General features: G+C 50.1%; 2 protein-coding genes across 3 annotated transcripts; one reads left to right on the top strand and one right to left on the bottom strand.

Annotated features, from left to right (window-relative positions):
- Nucleotides 1–9,091: 9,091 nt before the first annotated feature.
- Nucleotides 9,092–11,995, top strand: ACKR5 (atypical chemokine receptor 5). The gene is made up of 2 exons (XM_080661468.1): nucleotides 9,092–9,263; nucleotides 9,748–11,995. Exon 2 carries the CDS (start codon nucleotides 9,764–9,766, stop codon nucleotides 10,961–10,963), a length of 1,200 nt encoding a protein of 399 aa, XP_080517594.1. The 5' UTR covers nucleotides 9,092–9,263; nucleotides 9,748–9,763; the 3' UTR covers nucleotides 10,964–11,995.
- Nucleotides 11,996–17,764: 5,769 nt separating this feature from the next.
- On the bottom strand, nucleotides 17,765–22,041 carry ZBTB39 (zinc finger and BTB domain containing 39). Of its 2 annotated transcripts, none has more exons than XM_080661466.1 (2): nucleotides 21,512–21,650; nucleotides 17,765–20,074 (listed from the first exon to the last, which is right to left on the bottom strand). In XM_080661466.1, the coding sequence occupies exon 2, from the start codon at nucleotides 20,028–20,030 to the stop codon at nucleotides 17,895–17,897; it is 2,136 nt and encodes a 711-aa protein (XP_080517592.1). In that variant the 5' UTR covers nucleotides 20,031–20,074; nucleotides 21,512–21,650; the 3' UTR covers nucleotides 17,765–17,894. The 2 variants fall into 2 exon arrangements, with proteins under 2 accessions (XP_080517592.1, XP_080517593.1); XM_080661467.1 differs by lacking the exon at nucleotides 21,512–21,650 and adding an exon at nucleotides 21,902–22,041 and having other exon boundaries at nucleotides 17,847–20,074.
- Nucleotides 22,042–24,586: the final 2,545 nt, after the last annotated feature.

The following is a 24,586-nucleotide window of genomic DNA, read 5'->3' as shown; positions in this document are numbered from 1 at the left end:
ACCCCTTGGAAAAGGCTTCCCCAGAAGCACAGAAGCAGAAGAACCAAGGGAGGGCCTCTGTCCCAGTCCAATACCTGAGGGAGTCCGAGAAGGCCTCGACGCCGTACTTAGAGATGCAGTAGCCCCCACCAATCAAGGCTACACGACCGAAGATGCTGGAGACATTGACCACTCGGCCCTTTGCCTTCCTCACCAGGGGCAGCAGACTCAGGGTCACCTCGATCACCCCCAACAGGTTCACGTTGAGTATCTTTACGAAGTCTTGTTTGGTCAGCCACTCATTGGGTGCCGTGGGCACAGAGATGCCAGCATTATTCACCAGGCCCCAGAGTCCTGGGCACACAGAGGGGAGAGAGGAAGACTGTGCTGAGACCCTGCAGTGAGGACACAGCTGTGGTTCCAATTCACCTTCCAACTGACTGAGGTCAGCATGAGGAGGCGACATGGGGAGCGGGTAGAACAGATAACAGATAACTACATGCTGTCTGCAGGGTTTGGGGCAATGCAGACCCTGTAAGCTGTGGTGACAGAGTCAGCCTTCCTCCTGGTTTCTTCCTAGTGCCCAGCCCCCTGCCTGGTAGAGGAGATCTGATGAGACAGGACTGATGCTGAGGAAATCTAGTGAGTCCACAGTGTGGATCACACAGAGCCATGTTTGAGTTTTCACACATCAGTGCTGTCCCCATGAGGGAAAGAGGGAGACACAGACAGAGAGAGAATGAAGAATGAAGAGGAAGAGAGGAACAAAACCACTTTGTATAAATGACAAAAAGATAAGAGACAGTGAACACCTAAGAACACTTCAGTGGGTAAAGCAGACCTGAAATCTCAGGTGGGTAAAGTGGAGAATAGGCCTGGGTTTTCACCATCAATGTTCTCCTCGCAGACATTGTAAATATTCACCCACATTTTCAGATTTCCGGACAGCTTCCATAGTGAGCACTCAACAACTATCAATGAGGGAAAGAGAGAGACACAGATGGAGAGATAATGAAGAATAGAGGGGAGAGAGAAAAACACACACACATTGAACAAAAGACAAAAATACAAAATATAGCTAATATTTGGGGACACAGATTGGGTAAAAAAGACCTGAAGTCCCAGGTGTGAGGAAACATGATGAACAAGTCTGTGGTTGACCTCAGGTCACTGACCTTGACACAATCTGCATCAACATTGAACTATGATCCTGCAAGAGCTCTGAGAATTCCATGGACAGGCTTTGAGGGGGGCCCAAGTCTGTCCCTCCCCAACTGCAGGCACAGACCCTGAGCCCCAGTCAATGCCACCCTCCCCTCTCACCTGCACAGGAGGCCCTCTCCCCTGACTCCCCTGGGCTCACAGTTTCAAAGACATAAAGGTTTTTAAACCACAGACCTCAGGGCAGCAAGAGTAGGGATTAGGAGGTGGACTGGAGAGTGGGATGAAGCTGAAGTGGGGCAGCTTCCTCATGGCCCCGCTGATTGAGCCTAGGCCCTGCTCACATCCACAGGAATGGACCAGACCCATCCCCCTCATGAAAAGAGGGCAGTGGGGCTGGCAGAGGCTCTGGGGGACTTTGAGGATGGGTTACATTGGACTTCTTTTGGCAACGCCCTCCTGTTGCAGGCCTGGTGGAGCCCTGCAGTCAGCATCAGTGGTTTGTGTCCTCCGGGAAGTACAATCATAGATCTTAGACCTAACCAGTCCACAGCCCCCTGACCTGCTGGAGAGGATTCTGGGAGGTGGGCCCAAACCTCTTGAACACCTTTCCCCAAGGGCTACAAAGTGTCTCAATGATGATTGTTTTGGGGGAGGAGAAATGACAAAACCAGAAGCTCCAGGTTAAGCCTGTCACAATGGTTTCATTTTAATGAAGCAACGTGGCCTGTGCCTGAATGGGCTAAACACTAGAACATTGACTCTAAGCCTCCGGAAGGCAGGGACTGAGTCTCATCGTGTTTATAGTTCCAGCACCTGGCCGTGCCTAGCATCTAACAGATACATGAAGGTTGAGGGAGATGACACTGCAACGTCCTGCTTCATTCTCCATTTTCACCTGCATTTCTTACATTGTCTGACAACAGGAGATTCCCCAAAGCCTCCATTCCCTTCACTTTATAATGAGGAAGGAGAATCAAGATGAGTTCAGTGAGTCCTGCTGACTCCAACTCTCAGGAAGTCTAAGAATCCATATGTTGTCATCAAAACGGTAAAACCTCAGGAGGCCTTGGGAAGCACTGGAGCATTCAAGGGGAATTTCTGTCCAGCACACATTAGGCGCTCAACAAAAGTTAGTTGAAACTGAATAAATGCGGAGTCAGCAAGGGACTGAGCACATCTGCAGAGACCTGGGGGGCAGGTGCTGCGGACCAGAGGGTGGGGGATTTGAGAGAACAAAAGGGATAGGAAAGCAAAGGAGGGGGAAGAGCTGAGGCATACTGGGAGGCTGTCAGTTTCCCTGGGAAAATGGTACCCAGGGCCTTTCCAGTCTCTGTCAATCTTTCCAAGTTTCCTCTCCTTAGACAAATGTTGCACATGTCCTACACACACACACACACACACACACACACACACACACACACACTTGGGGAAGTCATAGAGAGGAAGCAGTTGCCCTTCACCTTGTGGAAGGATGAGGGCTAGCAAGCAAAGAGAATTCACCCTCTCTTTCTCAACCCCCTCCCTGGATCATCCCATGTTTCTCTCAGCCTTCGTGAAGAGGACTTCCCCTCACTCAAGAAATTTCCCAGAATTCCCAGTGCTGAGTCTCTCTCTCTCTCTCTCTCTCTCTCTCTCTCTCTCTCTCTCTCTCTCTCTCTCACACACACACACACACACACACACCACGCACACACAGGTGTATGCCCTACCCCCCTTTTTTTGATCATAGCCACTGTCCTTGAGACGCTCTTCTAGGGTGGTCATTTTAACCTTTTGGACACCATGGACCTCTTTGAAAATCTAAGGAAGGTTCTAGGCCCCATAAAAACGACTTGGCAGACAAGATTTGTATATACTTTTCAGGGAGCTCACAGACCATCTAAAGCCAGGAATCCTGGTAAAGAATCACTGTGATAGGAATTTACTGAACTACTAGCAGACAAGTAGTCAAACCTCTCTGTTGTTGTCTCCATTTTGTTGCCTACCACATACCCACCTCGTTAAGTTACTATGAGGATTAAATGAGGTGATACATAACAAGTACCTTGCCCCTGGCCGGTGTGGCTCAGTGGTTGAGCATCGACCTGGGAACCAGGTGGTCGTGGTTCAATTCCCAGTCGGGGCATGTGCCTGGGTTGCGGGCTTGATCCCCAATGTGGGGTGTGTAGGAGGCAGCTGATCAATGATTCTCTCTCATCACTGATGTTTCTATCTCTCCCTCCTTCTTCCTTCCTCTCTGAAATCAATAAAAATATATTTTAAAAAAATTTTAACTAACTAAAAGCACCTTGGAATCCTCCCTGGTAAATGATGAGTATCCAATAGCTATTACAGCATCTCTTCTGTGGCAATTCATATTGGCATTTGGGGATGTTTTTGATCTTCTATGTAAGAAACACAACGCCAAATAACTAAATAAGAGAGGAAGCTGGTGTTGATCCATTTCAGAGAAAAAGGCTGGTCATAGTAGGACTTGGGAGAGGTATCTCAAGATCAATTCCACATAAGGGTCTCTTCTTCCTCACCACCACCCCCTCCCCTCCAGAAGTAGAAAAGGGCCATGCTTATGCCAAGCACTTTACATATTTTACCTCAGGTATCCCATACAGTAGCCCTGTGAAGGCAGCATCATTGTCCTCACTTTACATATAAAGAGTCAGAGACTCAGAAAGGTAAAGTGACTTGACATCACACAGCTACTACGGGTGGAACAAGGTGTCAGAGCCAAGTCTAGTCCCCAAACGAGTGTAACCTCCACCGTGTCTCCGTAAAAGCATGAGTGAGCAGGAAAGGGCTGAGCCGTGCCAAGGACAGGGTTGCTGGGCCACATCCTTCTTTGGGGAGCCTGGGAGCCCCTTATCTGGTGCTGCTGGGCAGATACGGCTGCCTCCCTCGCAGGGGGAAGCCGAGGCCAGAGGGCAAAGCAACTTCTGTAGCCAGATTTGGCTTCTGCACTCGGTGGCCTTCTGGAAGCTCAGGCTGGGGATGAGAGTGCAATTGTTGCCAAACTCCTCGGCCTTGACCTGTTCACTATCCACCTGCCCTTGCCACACAAAGTAGGGTCCTAGGCCACAAAGGCCACAGAGTTGCGGGGGAGGGGATTCCTGGGACAGCCTGCCTTGCCCCTTCTTCCAGCATCCAGCCACAAGCCCTTGGCCCCTCCGACCCTGGAAGCTGCCTGCCTTTATCTGTGACTTACAATAATTCCTCCCTGGTACCTTCCTTCCTTTCAAATTGTTGATTATAATGTCTTGTCTACATTTTTTGAAAAACAAAAGGGGGAGGGTGGGAGGAGGAAGAAGAAAGAGTAAGTTTCCAGGAATTGTTTCACTGCTGTCGCTCCTGTTGCTTGCAGCAAAGCTGTTTGCCCCCCACTTCTTTTGCCCAGATTGGGAAGGAGCCTGGGCTGCTGCCCCTCCCTCTTACCCTTCCTTCCAGACTCTCTCTTCCCAGCTGCCCACCTCCTCCCTCCAAAAATAAACACCCACATGAAACTGCAGAGCTGTCACTTATTTCTTCCTGAGGGAGCACATTGCCCTGTGCTTCTGCCAGGAGGGAACACCATCACCTCCTCTGGTTGCACATACACACCGGGCCATGTGAGGGATGAGGGATGGGGGCTGGGTTGCAGGTGGAGGTGAGGCTGCGGGGGGCGGGGGTGGGTGATATCGCCATACCGAGTGGAAGATTCAGGAGTACAGGAAACACCAGCCACTAAAATGCAGGCTGTAGAGGAACAGAAATGGCCATGGGTCAAAATGTGTGGTCCATGTGGAGAGAACAGAGACCAGAACTAGGGGGCTAGGTCCAGTGGCGTCTCCATCTGTTTGTCTCGAAGGCATGGAGAAGGAAGCAAAGATTCTCTTAAGGCTCCTTACTGAAAAGATATATCCCCAGGCTAGAAACTGAGATGAGAGAGGGGGGCGGGGGGACTGCCTGAAAAATTGAAGTAAACCACATTTTATTTATTTTTAATTTAATTTTTAATCCTTATCCGAGGATATTTTTCCATTGATTCTTAGAAAGACTGGAAGAGAGAGAGAGAGAAACAGAGAGAAACGCTGATGTGAGAGAAACACATCAATTGGTTGCCTCCTGCACGCACCCTAACCAGGGCCCAAGGTGAGGAGGATCCTACAACTGAGGTACTACGTGCCATTGGCAGGAATCAAATCCGGGACCCTTCAGTCCACAGGCTATTCACTGAACCAAACCAGCTAGGGCTAAACCACATTTTATATTCTCATACCTCATCATGACAAATTTATTGATCTCTGCCCCCAGCTCCTGGGTAATAGGAGCATCTCTTCTTGTAATGAGGTGACTCTTGTGGAATCCTGGACAGCTTCGGGATGGGGCTAGCCAGCAGAAAGAGCAAGCCTTGATTAGAAGCTGCATCTTTCAGCCTCACTCCCCATCCTACAAGGAGAGAGTTGGCTGGAGATTAAATTAACAATCAATCATGCCTCTGTGAGGAAGGCTCCATAAACTCTGAGGTTCAGAGATCTTCTGGGCTGGTGAACACATCCACACTTGGGGTGTGGTGCACCCCACCTCCACGGGGACAGAGGCTCATGACCTTCCTGACCTCTCCCCCTGGACTTTATCTGGCTGTTCATCTGTGCCCTTCATTATAAACTGGTAAAGGTAAGTAAACATTTCCCTGAGCTCTGTGAGCCATTCCAGCAAATTATTGAAACTGAGGGGGGGTTTCAAGAACCCCTGACTTTGGAGCCATGCTGGACAGAAATATGGATACCCTGGGGATCAACTGCTTGCGACCAGCCCCTAAAGTGAGGACAATCTTGGGGAATGAGTCCTTGAACCCCTGGAGTCTGACACTCACTCCAGGTGGTTGGTGTCAGAATTGAATTAAATTATAGGATACCCAGTTGGTGTTTGGAGAGTTGGAAAATTGGTTGGTATAGGGGGAAAACCCTACACTTAGTGTCAAAGTGTTGTGAGAGGAGAAACAGTCTTTCTAAAGGAGGCTTTAAGAAAACTGCAAAATTGCCCGAGCCAGGGTGGCTCAGTTGGTTGGAGCAACATCCACAACACTAAAAGGTGGCGTATTCGATTCCTGGTCAGCACACATACCTAGGTTGTGGGTTTGATCCCAGGTCAGAGCATGTTTGGGAGGCAACCGATGGATGTTTCTCTCTCTCTCTCCCTCCCTTCCTGTCTCAAAAATCAATTTTAAAAAGGAAGAGAAAACTGCAAAATTAAAAATCTCCCTTCCCACAGAAATGGTTGGTGGTGATGGTTACACAATAATGTGACTGCGCCCAGCTAGCGTGGCTTAGTGGTTGAGAGTTGACCTATGAACCAGGAGGTCACAGTTGGATTCCTGGTCAGGGCACATGCCTGGGTTGCGAGCTCAATCCCCAGTGTGGGGCATGCAGGAGGCAGTTGGTCAATGATTCTCTCTCAATCATTGATGTTTCTATCTCTCTCTCCCTCTTCCTCCCTCTTAACTCAATACAGATAATTTTTTAAAAAGTGAATGTAATTAATACTACTGAACTAGATACTTAAAATAGTTAAAATGGCAAATCTGTTGTTATCTATATATATAAAAGGCTAATATGCTAAGTGTCCATCCGGGTAATGACGTCATGTAGCAATGCCCAGCTTCCTCTCCCTAGTGACTAGCCTCCTTGCAGTTTCTTCCATCCAAGAACATGGCTTGCTTTATAGCCAGGTGGAAACATTTACACTTTAACCAAATGTCTGTGAAGTGTTTTCCCATGCCTCATTTCATTTGATCCTCACAGAAGTCCTGGAGTAGGTAGATAGGAGACTCGATGGAATCCTATTTTCTTTTCATTAGCTGGAAAACAGAGATTTGGAAAGCTTAGAGACTTGACCCGACTGAAAAGAAATAAGAAATGGTGGACCTTGAAAATGACTTCACATTTTCTCACTGCGCAGAATATAGTCAAACACTGCTGCAGTTAAATATTTTACTCTTTGTTCTCCCTGTGTGATCTACAATAACAATCTGCTTTGTGTTGATATTACTGCTGTGTTGCTGACAATTACCTGAAAGACATGTTGGGGTGCTTCACTGGGCTGGAGAAAGTTTAGCTAAATCAGAAAGCAGGCCTAATAGCAAGCTTATCTATATATATAAAGCTCTTGCTGGCACCAATCGCACACATGTGTTTCGATCTGTCATTGTCGATCGTGAATTTGGTTAACACTTCTATTATAGAGAAAGGGCGAATAGCGATATTAAAATATTTCTTCCAATTAATTTACTTTCAATGTGCATGAGTTCATGCACCAGGCCACTAGAGTTTAATAAAATTAATAAAAAAATAATCAGCAAACTTCAAAAAAAAATCCCCTCCCTGAATGGATAAAGAATATGTATTATATTCATGCAATGGACTATTACTCACCCATAAAAAGGAATGAAGAACTGATACATGCTACAATGTGGAGAAACCTCAAAACCATTATGCTAAGTGAAAAAAACACATACAAAGTCACACATTGTATGATTCCATTTATATTGAATATCCATAGGCAAAATCCACAGAGGCAGAAAGCAGAATGCAGGCTGCCGGGAACTAGGCGAAGAGGGGAATAGGGAATGTGCGCCGAATGGGTATGGGGTTTCTTTTGGGGTGGTGAAATGTTTTGGGACTAGATAGAGGTGGTGGTTGCACAACAAAATGAGTGTACTACGTGCCACCGATTGTACACTCTAAAATGGTTGATATTGTTATGGGAATTTCACCTCAATTAAATATATATCTAATCCCCTCCAGCCAACACACCCTTGCTCTACATCCTACGAAACAAGGCCCAGCTCCAGGTGGCTCTGCCATCCGCCAGTGTGGCTTGGGTAAGATGGACAACCTCTCTGGGCCTCACAGGGCATAAGGAAGCCCATCCTTCCTCCCCCAGGGGTACCTCCCCACAGGGATCAAATGATTAACTGAGGTGAAAGTGCACTGAAAAGCAGGAAGCTCTGCCGACACAAAATGTTCCACAATACAATCCATGCTGCGAGCTTACCCTATGGCTGGAGGGAGAGAGAAGCTCAGTGACTTTCAATATCTCTCTCTCTCTCTCTCTCTCTCTCTCTCTCTCTCTCTCTGCTCTTCCATACACATACTTCATGAGAAATATGGAGCCGTGGAGAAAAGAAGCTGTTCTCCTCCTCTCCACCCAGGACTCTCCCTGAAACTCAATGCTGCCCCTCCCCACCCCAGATCCAGTCTTTCCTCTCTCCCCAGATTCTCAACTCAAATCTCCAAAGGAGGGCTGGGGAGAATTGCAAGGGTGGAGGGGGAGTCAATGGAGGAAGGACCAGAGCGATTAAAAGTCTGACTGATTTTCACATTTTTTTTAGCCCTCCCACCCTGTCCAGTTCTGCTTCAGTAGGAATGAAGACAGACGTGGGAGAGAGGCATTCCAAGCTGATTTAGAATGGAAAACACATGCATATGTAAAGCATTAAACACAGACCCAGCCCTGCGCTAAGCACTTCACCTTGGTGGCTCATTTATTCTCAAACACATATTCTTGCCCATTTGGCTCAGTGGATAGAGTGTCAACCTGTGGCCTGAAGGGTCCTGGGTTCAATTCCCATCAAGGGCTCGTACTTCAGTTGCAAGTTTGAGCCCCAGCCCTGGTTGGGTATGTGCAGGAGGCAACTAATCAATGTGTCTCTATCAGCTCTCTCCCCCTCCCTTCCATTATCTCTAAAAATAAATGGAAAAATATCCTCAGGTGAGGATTTACAAAACTAAATAAATAAATAAATAAAGGAATCTTTTTTTTTTTTTTCTAAAAGAGGTAAATTCCCACCGTTAGTTTAGTGAGTGAGGAATCTGGATTTTAATGCTGCAGCCTGACTCCTCCCCACCACTGGCCCACTGGGTCTTTTGCTGTGACTTCCCCTCTAACTGGATTGGGGGAAGGCAGGAAAAATCCCGGTCCTTTCCCACAGAGCCTCAGCCAGTGATACTGCTTCCCGGATGAGAAGGGCAGCCCTGAAGCCGAAGCAAAGGCAGCCGCAAGGCCACTGTCCCTCCAGGCTCCTTGCAGCTCCCCAATAGTCCAGACCCTCTGCCTCCAGGACTGGAGGTGCCCCTAAGGAAACTCAGGTGAGTGCTGCCCTCTCTCAGGGAAGAAGGGAATGGGGCTTGGAGATAACTGCCTTTCCTGCATGATCCACAGATGAGAGAGAGAGAGAGAGAGAGAGAGAGAGAGAGAGAGAGAGAGAGAGAGCTGCATCCAAAGCCCACATGACAAGACAGAGCAAGAGCCTCCTGAGGAGTGGTGTGAGTGGAGGTCGGAGCCAGCCAGCCCACCTGAGGCTGGAGAAGGGTGGGCCTGACAGGCTGGGCAGAGATCTGGTGTGTCCCACCATTGAGGCCCCTTAGCAAAGTATCTCTGCTCTTGGGTCAAAGCTGAGAAGTAAGTTGTGTGCTATTTACTCACAGTTTGAATGTTCACCTTCCCTTTCTTGCCTCTGCAGACCCAGGATCTTTCCCCAAAGCCTCCTGGTCCCGGGGCCCTGCGACCTGGGGGACACAAGACTGTTTTCCAAGTCTCCTTTCTCCTCCAACACTCTCTTCTCCCCACTAGGCATTTGCTGGTCCTGATGTCAGTCACGTCCAGCATGGAGTCCGGGCCCTCCATCGGGGTCACTGCGGGGCCTGCCAGTGACCTTGGCGAGATCCACAACTGGACGGACCTGCTCTACTTCTTCAACCACACTCTGCCCGAGTGCCACATTGAGCTCAGCGAGAGCACCAAGCGAGTGGCCCTCTTTGTCCTCTACCTGGCCATCTTCGTGGTCGGGCTGGTGGAGAACCTCCTGGTGATCTGTGTCAACTGGCGCTGCTCGGGCCGGGCGGGGCTGCTGAACCTCTACGTCCTCAACATGGCCATAGCGGACCTGGGCATCATCCTGTCTCTGCCCGTGTGGATGCTAGAGGTCATGCTGGACTACACCTGGCTCTGGGGCAGCTTCTCCTGCCGCTTCACCCACTACTTCTACTTTGCCAACATGTACAGCAGCATCTTCTTCCTGGTGTGCCTCAGCATCGACCGCTACGTCACCCTCACCAGTGCCTCTCCCACCTGGCAGCGCCACCAGCACCGAGTGCGGCGGGCGGTGTGTGCGGGCGTCTGGGTGCTCTCGGCCATCATCCCGCTGCCCGAGGTGGTCCACATGGAGCTGGTGGAGATCTCCGAGCCCATGTGCCTCTTCATGGCACCTTTTGAAAACTACAGCACATGGGCCCTGGCGGTGGCCCTGTCCACCACCATCCTGGGCTTCCTGCTGCCCTTCCCTCTCATCACAGTCTTCAATGTGCTGACGGCCTGGCGGCTTAAGCGGGCAGGACGGCCTGAGAGCCGGCGCCACTGTCTGCTGATGTGCGCCTACATAGCCGTCTTTGCTGTCTGCTGGGTGCCCTACCACATGAACCTGCTGCTGCTCTCACTGTACGGGGCCGACATCCACTTCCACTGCTACCTGGTCCACCTGCTCTACTTCTTCTATGATGTCATCGACTGCTTCTCCATGCTCCACTGCGTCGTCAACCCCATCCTTTATAACTTCCTCAGCCCCGGCTTCCGGGACCGGCTGCTGAGTGCTGTGGTCCATTACCTTCCCAAGGCCCAGCCCAGGGCAGGCAGACGTGCCTCGTCTTCCTCCTCCTCCACGCAGCATTCCATCATCATCACCATGGAGGGCACCGAGCCCACTGCAGCGGGCCCCCACCACCCCAGCCTGCACTTCCAGGCACCAAACACTTCACCCATCTCTGCTCCTCAGTCTCTTACAGCCAGCTGAGGTGGGTTTCACTCTCCTCCCTCATGAAGTAGAAAGCTGGAGGTGTAGGTGAGAGATTTGGGGGGGAGCAGGGAAAAGGGTCAAAGCACTCATGGTCGACTTGGAGTCTATCTTATACCCTGAGGTGGGGAGAGGGAGAAAGGGCAGAGAGGGATCAAGAATGGGCCTTGGTGTTGTCCTATTTGTCTCAGTCCCTGTGTCTAAGGCAGATGCACAGGAAAAAGGGTGAAATAAATAATAGAGCCAGCCATGACTCTGGATCTCTAAAAGGCTGCACTTGCAGCTGTGAGTGGGGAAGGAGCTAAAGCTAAACAGATGCTCAGCAGAAAGTACACGCATTGCAGAAATCACCCTGGCCGGAAGAGTGAGCTCTGCAGGAACCTCTCAAAACTTTCCTTTTCATGTGTGTGCTTGCTGATCTCCCAGCGCACCACGCCGGCTGTGGGGACAAGAGGCCAGAGGCCAAGAAACCAGAAGGTCTCAGCAGGAGGTTTCTGGGCAGCCGTCCTCAGTGCTGTGATAGTGGAGGGAGTGGGGAAGAGGGCGGGGTGAAGCCGAGGTCTGCACGGGCACCCCGCAGCTGGGCTGGCAGGATGGTCCTCCACCCGCTTCCACCATCCAGGAAGTTCTCCATTTCCTTGCTGACACTCTCCCCTCGCTTGTCCATCCTGAGCCCCTCCCCCCAGAGCAGAGGAGCTGCCCCAGGGTAATTGCTCCTCATAGCTAGCCCATCTCCTCCCAGCTTTGGATCTAGGACATTTCGGATCTAAACTAGATGCTATCAGAAATCCATCCCTGTCCCTCCCTTTCTCCCCAGACCGTAGAAAAATAACAAGAGACATCCATTCTGGGAGCAGACCCTGGGACAGCCAGCTGCAAGCACTGACAGATGCTCTGTCCCTCAGCCTCTGGTCTCTGCACAGGACAGGAAGCAGAAATTTCCCAATTCTGTCACAGGGCAGGGTTCTGGTATTCTTCTGTCAGTTCCCATCCTTGTACTTCTTTCTCCCGTGTCTAGTCTTTTCACGATTTATCTGTCCAGCAACTTACTTCTAGTAACACTTGTCTACAGGTAGGATGAGACGTCCTCTCGGTCAGCAGTCGCCAACCTTTCGGACCTCACGGACCACCAGTTGGCGACCGCTGCTCCTGGTAACAAGCAGGTTTTCTGGAAAGGCTGTCAGTTTGGGAAACTAGGACCATGTCCACGAACTCTGACTAAGAGCAGGTTCAAGTCCACTGGTTCCAGGTCCTTGGTCTCTCAGTCCTGTCGGTGGAGACTGGAGGGCCCAGGGACACAATCACTGAGACCTCTGTCCTGCCCAATGCTGTGTGTCTGGAATGTTTAACTTGGAATAAGTCATTGACCTGGTGCGCTGTCTCCTCTGCTTTCAGAAATCTGAACCTGCATTCAGCAGATGCATAAACATGTGCTCCAATGGTGTGTGCCCATGGGTCAGAAGCAGGGGGGAATTGTTATCTATAATCCCCCTGCTCACTGGGCCCAACCTTAAAGGTTCTTAAGCTACAAACAACTGCTCAGTGGCACAGAGCTGAAGGCTTTCCACCCAGGAGAGTCCAGAGTGTAACCTGGGGTTACAGTAAGGGCTCCCCCACAGTGCAGAAAACACAGTAAAAAGACTTTCTCCCCTGATGCCCCGTAAAAACCAAGCCAACATGTGATGCCCATATCACTGCCTCCTGACTCGGGCTCCACAAGTTTCCTAAAGAAAACCCAGTTTTCTATCTGTCACATCCCAGGTTACCGGAGTCCACTTCCCCAAGGTTGTGGTCTTCTCACGGGTTTCACTCCGGCAACCAGTTATCTCCCTGGCAGCATGTTTCCTTAGGGCCTTGGGAGGAGAGGGAACAGGCTGTGCTGACGGCAGCAAGGCTGCTCAGCTCAGCATTTACTGAGCAGTGACGGGGGCCAGGGCCAGGCAGTGTGCTGAGACCAAATGGACCACATCACACCCTTCCCTGTTGGGGGGCATTTGTTATCAACCTCAGGAAATTATTCCAAACCTCTGCCTCCTCTGTTTGACCTGCCTCTCTCCACTCCAACATACCCTGTCACAGTGAATTAGATGGCACTGGCAAGACAACTTATTGCCAATTTTCAAATCCAACCAGACATTGACTGAGTTCCACTTCACTCTCTGGGCCAACAGAAGATCCCCTCAGGGATGGTCCCCCTGAAAAAGTTGGGTCACTGACTTAATTTCCCACTAAAAACCGGTCAAGCCCTAGCCAGGCTAAGTGGATAGAGCATCGGCCTGTGGACTGAAGGATCCCGGGTTCGATTCCGGTCAAGGGCATATGTCTGGCTGTGGGCTCAGTCCCTGGTAGGGGGTGTGTAGGAGGCAGCCAATCTGTGATTCTCTCTCATCACTGATGTTTCTCTCTCTCTCCCCCTCTCCCTTCCTCTCTGAAATCAATAAAAATTGATTTGAAAAACAAATAAACAAAAAACCGGTCAACAAGTTAACCCTGGGGAATTCCAGCTACAGGGAAGGAAAAGGTCTGGGAGGGACCGTTCAGGCTTGAAAAAGCCTAAATGTGCTGAGCAAATTACTGATACTCAACAGGTGACTGTCCAGATCTCCCCAACTCAAGGGATGAGCATGATCACAGTAAACAGGAAAAGAACTCCCATGTCCAATTTCCTTTTTTTATTCTAAATAAAAACCACACTTTGTGCCGAACAATGGAATATAAAAGAATCAGATGTACAACGATTTTAGACATCTACTATTTGGGAAAAAAAGTTTACAAAATATACAAAACTTTACAGCAATAGATAGTAAACACTTAAATATTAGGTCAGTACTTATTAATTTAATGGAAGGAGTTACACATCAACAACTGTTCTCCATTTCGTAAGAGACTTTAGCTAGTAGAAGTGGGAGGGGAGGGAGGACTGGACAAAGGAAGGGTGTTAAAGAAATATTGAAATCCAAATAATTCCGTTTTCATCCTGATGTCAACTTTATGATGATAACCACATTGAAATGAATGCTATGTACCCTACTTCCTGACTCATTCAGTGCAGGGTTAGGAAAAAGGAGGTGTAGAGACTCCCATATGGGCACAGACTTCTCCACATAGCCTACTCCCATGGCAATAAACTCAGTGTCCATCCATAGAGGGATTTAAATTAATTTCCACAGTAGAGGAGTCTGGGAAAACAAGGGCACAGGAGGAGGCCAGAAGAGGGAGAAAAATCATCAGTAGCAAAACCTCACTGGGAGAAGGTATTTAAGCCCAAAGGCTTGTCCTGGAGACAAAGGGTGCTGACAGGTCAGAAGAAAAGTCAAAAAGAACTTTTACCCATTTTCTGGTTCTTAGGGGTCACCTGGGCCAGAGCCCCACCCCCACCTCCTTTCTTCCCAATTAGCCATGAGCTAGATACTCCATGGAGTCTTAAAATTGAGGGCCCAGTATGAGGGTCCAGCAGAGCTGCCCAGTGGGGCAGCGGGTCACAGAAGAGCCAGGATAATGATCCCCTCCTCTGGCCACAGCAGCCTCTGCTCTTTACCCAGTGTGCCATCCAAGTATTCCCCTCTCCCCCTAGTAAGCAGGTTGAGAACAACCTCACCTTGGTTTAATGCTCTACAATTGCCATCTTGAAATTCTTAAACATAATTTTTAAGTAAAGGGCTTTGCCAATTATGTAGCCAGTCTGGAGTACAGAACAAGAAAAAGGAGGAAAAGGGAGAAGACATTCAAGGGTCAAACAGAACCTCAGAAGGATACAGCAGGAGACAGTGCTAAACTGAGTTCCAGGGCAGAGGGCGTGACAAAATCAAACAAAGGTTGAAAAAATAAAAAACTCAAAATAAAATGAATTATCTTCCACTAGGTATCCTAGAGTGCCCTTTGCCACACGATAGTGTTTCAAGTAAAACAGTTCAGAAAAGGAGGAGCTAGAGGCAGGGGCAGCAAACATGACTGAACAGAGGGCGGGGTTGGGTGTGAATACAGGGGACATGTGGAGAAACAGGGTTTGGTCACTGAGCCTCATGAGCTACTGACCCTGCTACATGTCTGACTGCAACCAAGTGGGCCGCCCTGATCAACCACTTGGCCTCAGGAGGATCAGGGAGTGCAGTGTTTTGTTGAGTGTTTCAGGGGCAAAGTTTCAAGGATTTGCTTTTTGGTTTACTGGCAAAAAGGGAATACTTCACAGTTTCAGGTTAAGTATACAGACTACCCAGCATCCATGACGCCCTCTGTTAAGGAAAAGGGTTTGTCCAGCATACTCACTGGGTTCCAGTACCAACTCCCTCAAATCTGGCCATTCAGAAACCAGTCCTCACCAACAGTCTGGGAGGGATCGCTCAGGCTGGAAAAGCTTAGCAAACACTTTTACATATATTCTTTCTTAGATTTCTAAACGTCAGTGTGGGAAAAGGAGAAGCTGGTCAGAGATGAGTAGTCTCAGCACTGCTTTCCCGACAGTCCCCAGGGATTGTCCCCAGGGAAGATTCGTAAGTTGGGTCAGGGGTGGGCAAACTTTTTGACTCGAGGGCCACAATGGGTTCTTAAACTGGACCGGAGGGCCGGAACAAAAGCATGGATGGAGTGTTTGTATGAACTAATATAAATTCAAAGTAAAGGAGCGGAGGGGAGAGCAAGAGAACCCTCCGCTCTTTCGGCTCCACGGGCCGGATAGAACAGCCGAACGGGCCGCATCTGGCCCGCGGGCCGTAGTTTGCCCACGGCTGGTTTAGATGGTGAAAGGTGGCCATGTGTACAAGTCCCTTCATGTAGTGGTCACCCAGCAGAGAGCCATGCGCTCCAAGTCAGAGGCTGGGTAAGTCTAGGGCTGGGGAGAGAGGCAGCAGGTGCACCAAAGATGAAGCTTTGGTTTGCCTGTATGTCTTAATACAGCTTTCCGAGTTTAGGAGGAATGAGAAAATGTGCAAAAAGGTCCTTCATGTGACTTGGTCCCCTCAGCCCAGTCCCCAATCTACTCCATCACAGGATGGGAGGAGGAGGAAAGGCCTAGGAATTTAACAAGCCCCAACTCTCTAGTTCTTACATCAATTGCCTAAAGGGTTCCCTGGGCCCTAACTGGTTTGGCTCAGTGGATAGAGCATCGGCCTGGGGACTGAAGGGTCCCAGGTTCGATTCCGGTCAAGGGCATGTACCTTGGTTGCGGGCACATCCCCAGTAGGGGGTGTGCAGGAGGCAGCTGATCGATGTTTCTCTCTCACTGATGTTTCTAACTCTCCCTCTCCCTTCCTCTCTGTAAAAAAATCAATAAAAATATATATTTTTTAAAAAAAGGATTCCCTGGGTATATTCTGTAAGAGCCTATCTGGGGAGAACAAAAAGAATTTGCCCTGTTTAAAGGCTTGAAACATTCTCTCCCAGTTCTAGCCTATTTCCCAAAGTTCTGGCCAGGATTCTCCCCTGGATATGGCTCCTTGCTGGGGAGAAACTCATTTTCCTGAAGTCTCTTATCCAAGAGATGCTGGGTAATATGTATACACAAATAAAAATAAATAAATATTAATGTCCAAAAAGGCTTTGTGAGTTAATTAAAACCACTTGCTTGTGAAACAGCCCGGGATGCTGCTGAGTCCCACCAGGAGCAGTGTCAGGGCCTAGCTCAGGGACTCCCAGCGCTGGCCTGAGCAGGTGAGGTAGTGTGTACTGAGGTGAGCCAATGAGTATGTGAGATCAAGGGCCCCCTCAAAAGCCAACTAACAACAAAGCCCCCAGGGCTGGGCAGAAATGTTCCCCAGCTACCGAGGGAGGGCCTGAACTAGCTGTCAGCCAATAGCGCCCACTGGCGGCAACACAAAAACAGATCAGGATAAATTCCAGCAGGTCAAAAGTCAACTGCCAAAGCTCTCTGCCCAACTGGGACAGAGAGGCATCCCGCTACACACCACCAATTACTCGGTCCCTTTAATCCTGAAGGGCTTCCAGTCCATCACTCCAGCTCATGGGTCTTCTCATCTACACTACAGGTCAAACACACTTCTAGGTGAGAGACAGGATATAAATTAAGGCAAGGCTGCTGCTGCCAGAGACATCCCCACTTCTCCAACAGAAAATTCACGGTTGATGGAGGTGGCCAGATGACATAGGACCGACTATATCAAATGGCTCCCTGTCCTCTTTGCCCCACAGGGAAGGCCTGACGTCCTGGACCATCATCACTCCATGAAATCATGTTTCTTTGGAATTGAGGAGAAAAAAGAGAAACCTCCCTTCCTGTCCATCCAGGCTGCCACTTCTGGTGGCCCTGCAGGACCTCTTCTGGTGGCCCTGGCCAGGATTCATCCCAAAGCTTTCTGATCTAAATAGAAAGCTCAGTCCTCAGTTTGGATCTAGCTTCCAAAAGATCTTACTGTCCAGTCAGCAGATTAGAGGCGTGGAACAACAGGCACCTCTATCCCTGTTGCCTTTTCCCTGCTGAGGGCTGGGAATGGAACCTGAGGTGAGCTGCCCTGCTGACTAGTCTTTTCTAAATGACCACACTGCCAAACTCTCTCACAGTTGGTTGTCCCAGATGGAGGTCTGGCAGTTAAACCCACAGTGAAAACTCTCTCCACCTCCTCTATTCAGTGAGGCTGTTGGCTGGGTTCTTAGCAGCATAAAACTCGAGAGGCTGGGGAAGGGGATCTAGTTGACACCAATTGCCTGACAAGATCCCAAGGCCAGCCTCAAAAGAATAAAAAACACAGCCCTTCGTGGGCAAGAACAGGTAAGGAGGTAAACATGATAGGGCCGCTGCTTCTCTAAAACAGTAACAGCTCATGTGCTATTTCTTCTTTTTTCTTCTTTAAACGCAAGACAGAACAGAATTCCTAGCAAGGCAAAACTGTAACTTCAGCTAGGGTGGGACGAACAGCCACTAGAAAATCGATGTCCTGGCTGCCACCCGGGAGCTCCCCTTGGCTCCGGTGGGACCCAGTCAGCTGTCCGGGCTCTTTTCCGCCTCTTTGGAATGGATAATGTACATGAAGGTCTGCTCAATGGTGAAGTCAGGCGGGAGGCTGCCTTTGTGCACACCCACGTGCTTGCTCATGAGGTTCAGGGTGGAGCTGTAGTGGCCACAGACTGTGCAGCGGTACATGAGGGCCCCTGAGTGCGTCTTCAGGTGGCACTTGATGGTTGAGCGGCCTCGGAAGAACTTGTGGCATACCTTACACTGGTACGGCTTCTCGCCCGTGTGGATCCGCCGGTGGTAGTTGAACTCACTTGTGTGGGCAAATCTTTTGCCACAAACCTTGCAGCTATACTTGCTGTTCCCAGGTTGGCCCTGTAAAGCCAGCTCCTCACTTAGGAACTCCTCTGCTGGCAGCTTCCGCTTCGGGAGAACTGGGTGCTGCAGCCCAAAGCCAGGCCGGGGGTCAAGGCCACTGCTGCATTTGTGCTGGCTGACATGGTAGCGATAGGCAGCCTCCGACTTGAAGCTCTGGCTACACAAGTGGCAGCGGAAGAGGGTGTCTTCCAGGCTTTGGTGCACAGCCATGTGCTTCTCTAGGAGATGCCAGTCCACAAAGCTATTTGCACAGACAGAGCAGGAGAAGACCGAAATGCCGAGATGGGAGAGCATGTGCCACATGAGGCTACAGAGGTTGAGGTGGCGCTGGTCACAGACACTGCAGGCCTGGCCCTTCAAGGTTAGATGGTCTAGGATGTGGCCCCGGACCACGTGGAAATCTTTGGCCAATGCCTTCCCGCAGGCAGCACATTTCAATTCTGCAGAGGCTGCCCCTGAAAACAAACCCAGCTTCCCAGGCAGGGGATCATTGGGGTGGACAATGATGTTGTTCTCAAATATTCCATCCCGTCGGTGGAGTGTCAGCTGCCACTGGGTAAAGAATTTAGTTTCACACATGTCGCAGGAGAAGAGGAAAATACCAATGTGAGACAGAACATGGGTCACCCGGGAGTTTCGGTCCTGGAAGTGAGTCTCACATACCTTGCAGTTGCCTGTCAGCAGGTCCACGTGGTCCCGAGCATGCTGTCGGATCAGCTGAATGTTGGGCTCTAGAACTTTGTGGCATACCTGGCAAGGCATGGCCTTATTCTCTCGGTTGTCATTGTCTCCAAAAGTCAGCTCATCCTCACTGTCATCACTCAACTCAATCACCTCCTCAGCTGTGCCTATCTCCTCTGTGGGGTCTTCAAACTGCAAGTCGTCATCCCCCAAGTCCTCCAGCTGGAGGTCATCCATCGGCTCAAAGCCTGGGTCTTTGGAGTGGTCGCTATTACTCAGACAGGAGTTGGTCCCAGTGGTGATGTCTATCGCATTGTCAGGGGGGAAGAAGCTGTTTTTACTGAAGTCTCCATTGCTCTGAAGTTTGTATGGCTGGCAGGAGCTTGTGCTGGTTTGGATGGCCATGCTGACAGTGCCCAGGGCTGGCTGGGTCACCACATTAGGTACAGATGTGAAAGGCGCAGGATTATCATGGTCTTCTGTCTTTGGCGGCAGTGGTTGCTGTGGCAGAGGCAGGCTATGGTTAGAGTCACTGGTGACATTTCTCTCTTCATCTTTATAGCTTCCTCCAGCATCACTAGGTAAAACATAGTTTCTATCAGGACCAAAGTGCTCCCCACCACCCCGGAGCTCTCCAAGGGGATGGGCAGGTTCTGCTGAGCTACAACTCAGGGTGCCCGAGTGGCTCTCACTGGTGTTGGTTAGGGACTTGGCCACGGCAGTGCTCTCCAGGTCAGGAAAGGTGGAGTGACAGGCCCGGAGGAGGTCCTCCATGCCCAGACGCTCAGCTACCTCGTAGATAACCCCAACATTGATCAGGTCTGTGAAGAGCTCAGATGTGTAGACAAAGCTCAGAATCTTCTCGAAGTTGGCGGGAGTGATAAAGTCCACCACATAGGTCCTGGCGGCATCGAGCCCAGTGTTCAGGAAGAGGTTCTGGAAGTAGCCAGCTGCGCAGGCCAGCACAGCTTTGTGGGCCGGGAAGGAGCGGCTCCCCACCACGATGGTGACATCGCACATGGTCTCCGAGAGCCGGCACTTGTTGAGTTCCTTCAGCAGGTTGTTGGGGTGGTTGGTGCTTTGTAGTTTGATCCTCATGCCCATCTTAGCAGCTCCTGTGAAGTTGCCTCCTTATCAGCACGGTTAATCTGGGGACAGCAAAGAGAGAAGATGGATGGCCAAACACATCCCTGCAGGAGGGGTGTTCTGCAGGAGAAACCACTACTAGTCTGGGTGTTCCTACACCTCAGGTGGGGAGCAGAGTGAACAGACATGGAGAGCTGCTCCATTCTGCTGAGAGCAAGGATAACAAACATGACAGAACAATTACCCCTCCCCCTGCACAGACCCAAATACAGAGCTGTTACACCAAAAGCCAAAATCACTGAAACAAATCTGATAGCTTGGTCTTTAAGAGTCAGTAAGAGAGGTTGTAGGCCTTAGAGCCAAGCCAGAGGTATCCTCTCAGACACAATCCTATGCTTCATGACCGAGCAACTGGCTCAAATGAGTTTCCTCCTAAATACAAGCTGTCCTGTCTCATTAAGTATGTCATGCACATATTTGAACAGTTAGCAAAGCTCCTTTAGCTGCTGAGGAAAAGGTAAGGATGCCCCTCCACCTTTTAGTTTTCTAACACTGCTTGTCCTTTCAATCCCTAAGTAAATCTCTTGCTCATTCTTTTGAGTTCCCGTCTCTCCCTACCTGTACTACCTGCCTACTCTCTCCTCTCCACAACCCAGAGCCATTCAGATACTGATCTCCCACATTCTTTGTAAGCTATGAAGTTAAAATACTTTAGAACTCAAAGGAGTAAAGCAAAGTAGAACCTAACTGTGGTATTTAATATTTCTTAAATATGCTTGATTTCTTCCCACCACCCTTTCCAGGTTTGATGCTTATGTTGACACGAACTAAGAGATTTACTTGTTGCCATGAGAAAACATCTAATTGTATAGGTAAAAGGCTGGCTCCATAGCACTTTTCCCCTTGGGAGCCTGCATCCTAAGGGAGAGGGCGGTAGCACTGGTCTGCCTCACTTCTGTCCGGCGCAACAGTCCCTTCCACCTCGCACACTCCACTAACTCCCAACTTTCGCGGGGGCCCAGGACGCCCCTGGGCATTGTCTGGGTGCCAGCCAAGCATCTCCCAGGCCCTGGTGGCCACACTCAGCCGTCAGTAGGTCGGGGCGCTGGGCAGCCTGAGTGGGGGTAGGAGGGGGCAGGATCAGAACTTGTGAGGAGGCACCTCAACAATCCCGGGGCGCCGGTCTTTCCTCCCGAGGCCGAATCGGGGAGAAAGGGCATTGGATCGGGCCGGGGCACTCCGTTTGGGGGGCACCGAGCACCTCGGTCCCTTCCTCCCCCAGGAGCAGCGAGTTCCCCGGCGACTCCGGAGGGGCGGGGGCACGCGGTGCGCGGGGCCGCCGGAGGCCAGGGACGGGCGGCGGAGCGGCGGGGCAGGCGCGCGCAGGGGAGGGTGGGTCCGGCGAGGGGAGCGGGCAGGAGGGCGCCGGCCGAGAGCGAGGAAGGCCAGGGCGGGGGTCGGGCCCGGGCGAGGGCAACCCTCGGCCCGGCCGCACTTACCCGGCTCCGCGGGGCCCCAGCACCATCGCCGCCGCCGCCTCACACAAAGGCCCCGGCCCGCCGTGCCCGGCCCGACGAGGAGGCGGCGCCGCCGGCCGCGGCCAGAGTCTCCATCCGCCGCGCCGCTCGCCGCGCCGGCCCGGGCCGCCCCCGCCGCCCGGCCCGCAGCGCCCCCCGCCGTCCCGGAGGAGGCAGCGCCCCCCGTCGCTCGGTCGCAGCGCCCCGCCCCGGCGGGACCCGGAGCGAGGTGTGCGGGGCTCAAAGCCGCCAAGCCTGGAGGGGGCCCCCGCGCGACCCAGGACCCCCGCTCCGAGCGCCTTCACTCTCTCGCGGCCTGGGACAGCCGGCCGGCCCCCGCGAGCAGTTGTGGGGCGTTTCCAACCACCCCACCTCAGTTTTGGCTTTTCTGAAGCGCCGATGCACCAGGTGGAGGACCACTACCTCCTCCCGCGGCTGCCGAAAACCCTGATCCCAACTCCAAGCTCCTATCCAAGCTCTGGTCGCCTCCCCTGGTCTCTGCTCTCCCTCCCAGGACGTAGGAGCTCCGCAGGCTCCAGGCCCTTCTGTTCCAGCCTCTCTCCTATCTCACTGCGGGTGATAGGAGGCAGCGGGGCACAAACCCCCACGCAGGCACATGGGAGGGCTCAGTGATTCCTGGATGGATGGATGGATGGATGGATGGATGGATGGATGGATGGGAAGAGGAACACACAGGATGATGCCAACTGATCTAAGCCGGTTTGGCTGTTCAGCAATCATCAGTTAGTTTGTGTCCCCTTTTCCACAATCTTACTACCACTAACTGTGGTAGGTTATAATGAAAGCAAACATTCAACTAAATGCTGCCAAACATGAAATACTTATCTGTGAGAGGCTCAGTGGGATACATAAAGCTACCACCAAGTGCCCTGAAGTGGAGCATCAGACAACCAATAGACTCTAAACCTTCAGCAAGACTCTGAGACACTGGGCGGCAAGGCTTGCAAGAGTCTTGGGCCCGTTTAGCCTTTCCAACCAACTACTTTAACAACCTGGAGAGAGACAGAGAGAAAGAGAGGGAGAGAGAGAGAACTGGCCCCAAATGGAGTCCCGTGTGCTAAATGCACGTTAACAAACCAATTGCAGTGTCAGCAATAACTAATCTAATTGCAGTCTCAGCCTCTCCCAGGAATGTAATCTTAACCAGTCAGTCTGGAATTTCCTGGTCAGCACTAGTGACGCAATTTGCCAGATAGGCCAATGCCAGGCCCCCCAGAGGAAGGTGACCTTGCCTAAAAACAACCCACTCGCCTGCTCTGGGTGGCTCAGTGGTTGAGTGTGAACCCATGAACCAGGAGGTCATGGTGCCATTTCTCATCAAGCATATGCCCGGGTTGCGGGCTTGATCCCCAGTAGGGGGCATGCAGGAGGCAGCCAATCAAAGATTCTCTCTCATCATTGATGTTTCTCTCTCTCCCTCTCCCTTCCTCTCTCTGAAATAAATAAAAATAAATAAAAACAATCTACTCTGCTAAATCATTTCCTTGCCCCACCCCCTTTCTGCCTTTAAATCATTTCCTTTTCTACAACTCTCTTGAGTTCCTTTCTATTTGCCACATGGAATTGGCTGCCTAATTCATGAATTGTTGAATAAAGTCAATTTGATTGTTAAATTTACTTGGTTGAATTTTGATTTTTAATGGTGGCAACCTTGCATCAAGCAAATCTATCAGCACCATTTTCCCAACAGGCTCAGATGATGATTAGCATTTTTTGACAATAAAGTTTTTTAAAATATATTTTAATTGATTTCAGAGGGGATCGAGCCTGCAACCCAGGCATGTGCCCTTGATTGGAAGCTGATGCTCTATCCACCGAGCCAAACCAGCCAGAGTGGCAATAAAGTATTTTTAAATTAAGTTTTGTACATTAGACATAATGCTATTGCACACTTAATAGACTACAGTATACTGTAAACATAACTTTTATATGCACTGGAAAAACAAAAAAAAGTATTTAACTCACTTCATTGCAATAGTCTGAAACCAAACCTGCAGTATCTCCAAGGTAGGCCTGTATATATTTGGTCTTCATCACTAGTCCAGGCATAGTGTTCCTAAAAACCTTGAAATTTCTTAAGCGATTGGGAGCTATAAAGATGTCTTTTGTTATATTAATGAGGCTTTGGACTGAACTTCAGGATGGCAGCTGATTGCCAGGAGAGCCAATCTTATGATTAGATGGTTGGAACTTTCAGTTCCACCCCACCCCCACCCCCACCCCAACCTCCAGGGAGGGGAGAGCAGGAACTGGAGATTGAATCAATCACCAATATTCAATGATGTAATCAATCATGCTGTCAAGTGACCTCGAAAAGATTCTGAAGGCTTTGCCTAGAAATAAATGTTAAAGATTTATTCAAAGGTCGTAGGGTTTACACACCAGAAACACAACTGGGCAATACTCAGAGTGTTCTGAAGAAAAAAGAAAAGCTACAAGTTCCTGCAGTGAAAAGTACATTCTTGTCCTGGCTGGTTTGGTTCCATGGATAGAGCATCAGCCTACGGACTGAAGGGTCCTAGGTTCGATTCCGGTCAAGGGCGCACATGCCCAGGTTGCAGGCTCAATGCCCAGTGGGGGGCAAGCAGGAGGCAGCCAATCAATGATTCTCTCTCATCATTGATGTTTCTATCTCTCTCTAGCTCTCCCTTCCTCTCTGAAATCAATAAAAATATATATTTATATTTTTTTTAAATGTTCCAGTTTTTTTTTTTTTTTTTTTTAAAAAGTACATTCTTGAGAAGAATCAGTCTGATATTCTGAACCTCTGCACTGGTCCAAGATGGTAATCCTCGAGATGGCATAGTGGCCTGGATAATGGATGTCAGGAATACAGGAATATTCTATCCTTAGTCTTTTCCGGGAAATCAGAGACTCATTTGGAGGTTTGATGTATATCCAGGCATTGATGAAGGACTGGAATTTCAAAACTTGAAGTTCCCAGCCTATTTAAAACAACGACAGAATCATTTCCTCATGCTTCAACCTACTTGATTTTAGTAATTTAGCAGCTTAACTATAGTGGCTTCGTTTTAT

Source organism: Plecotus auritus (assembly GCF_963455305.1).
Source record: "Plecotus auritus genome assembly, chromosome: 3".
NCBI lineage: Eukaryota > Metazoa > Chordata > Mammalia > Chiroptera > Vespertilionidae > Plecotus > Plecotus auritus.
This window is presented reverse-complemented; position numbering and strand designations above follow the sequence as displayed.

Excerpts from the sequence above, each read along its gene's own strand:
- ZBTB39 (XM_080661467.1), bottom strand. The coding sequence starts at position 20,030 with ATGGGCATGAGGATCAAACTACAAAGCACCAACCACCCCAACAACCTG.
- ACKR5 (XM_080661468.1), top strand. The coding sequence starts at position 9,764 with ATGTCAGTCACGTCCAGCATGGAGTCCGGGCCCTCCATCGGGGTCACT.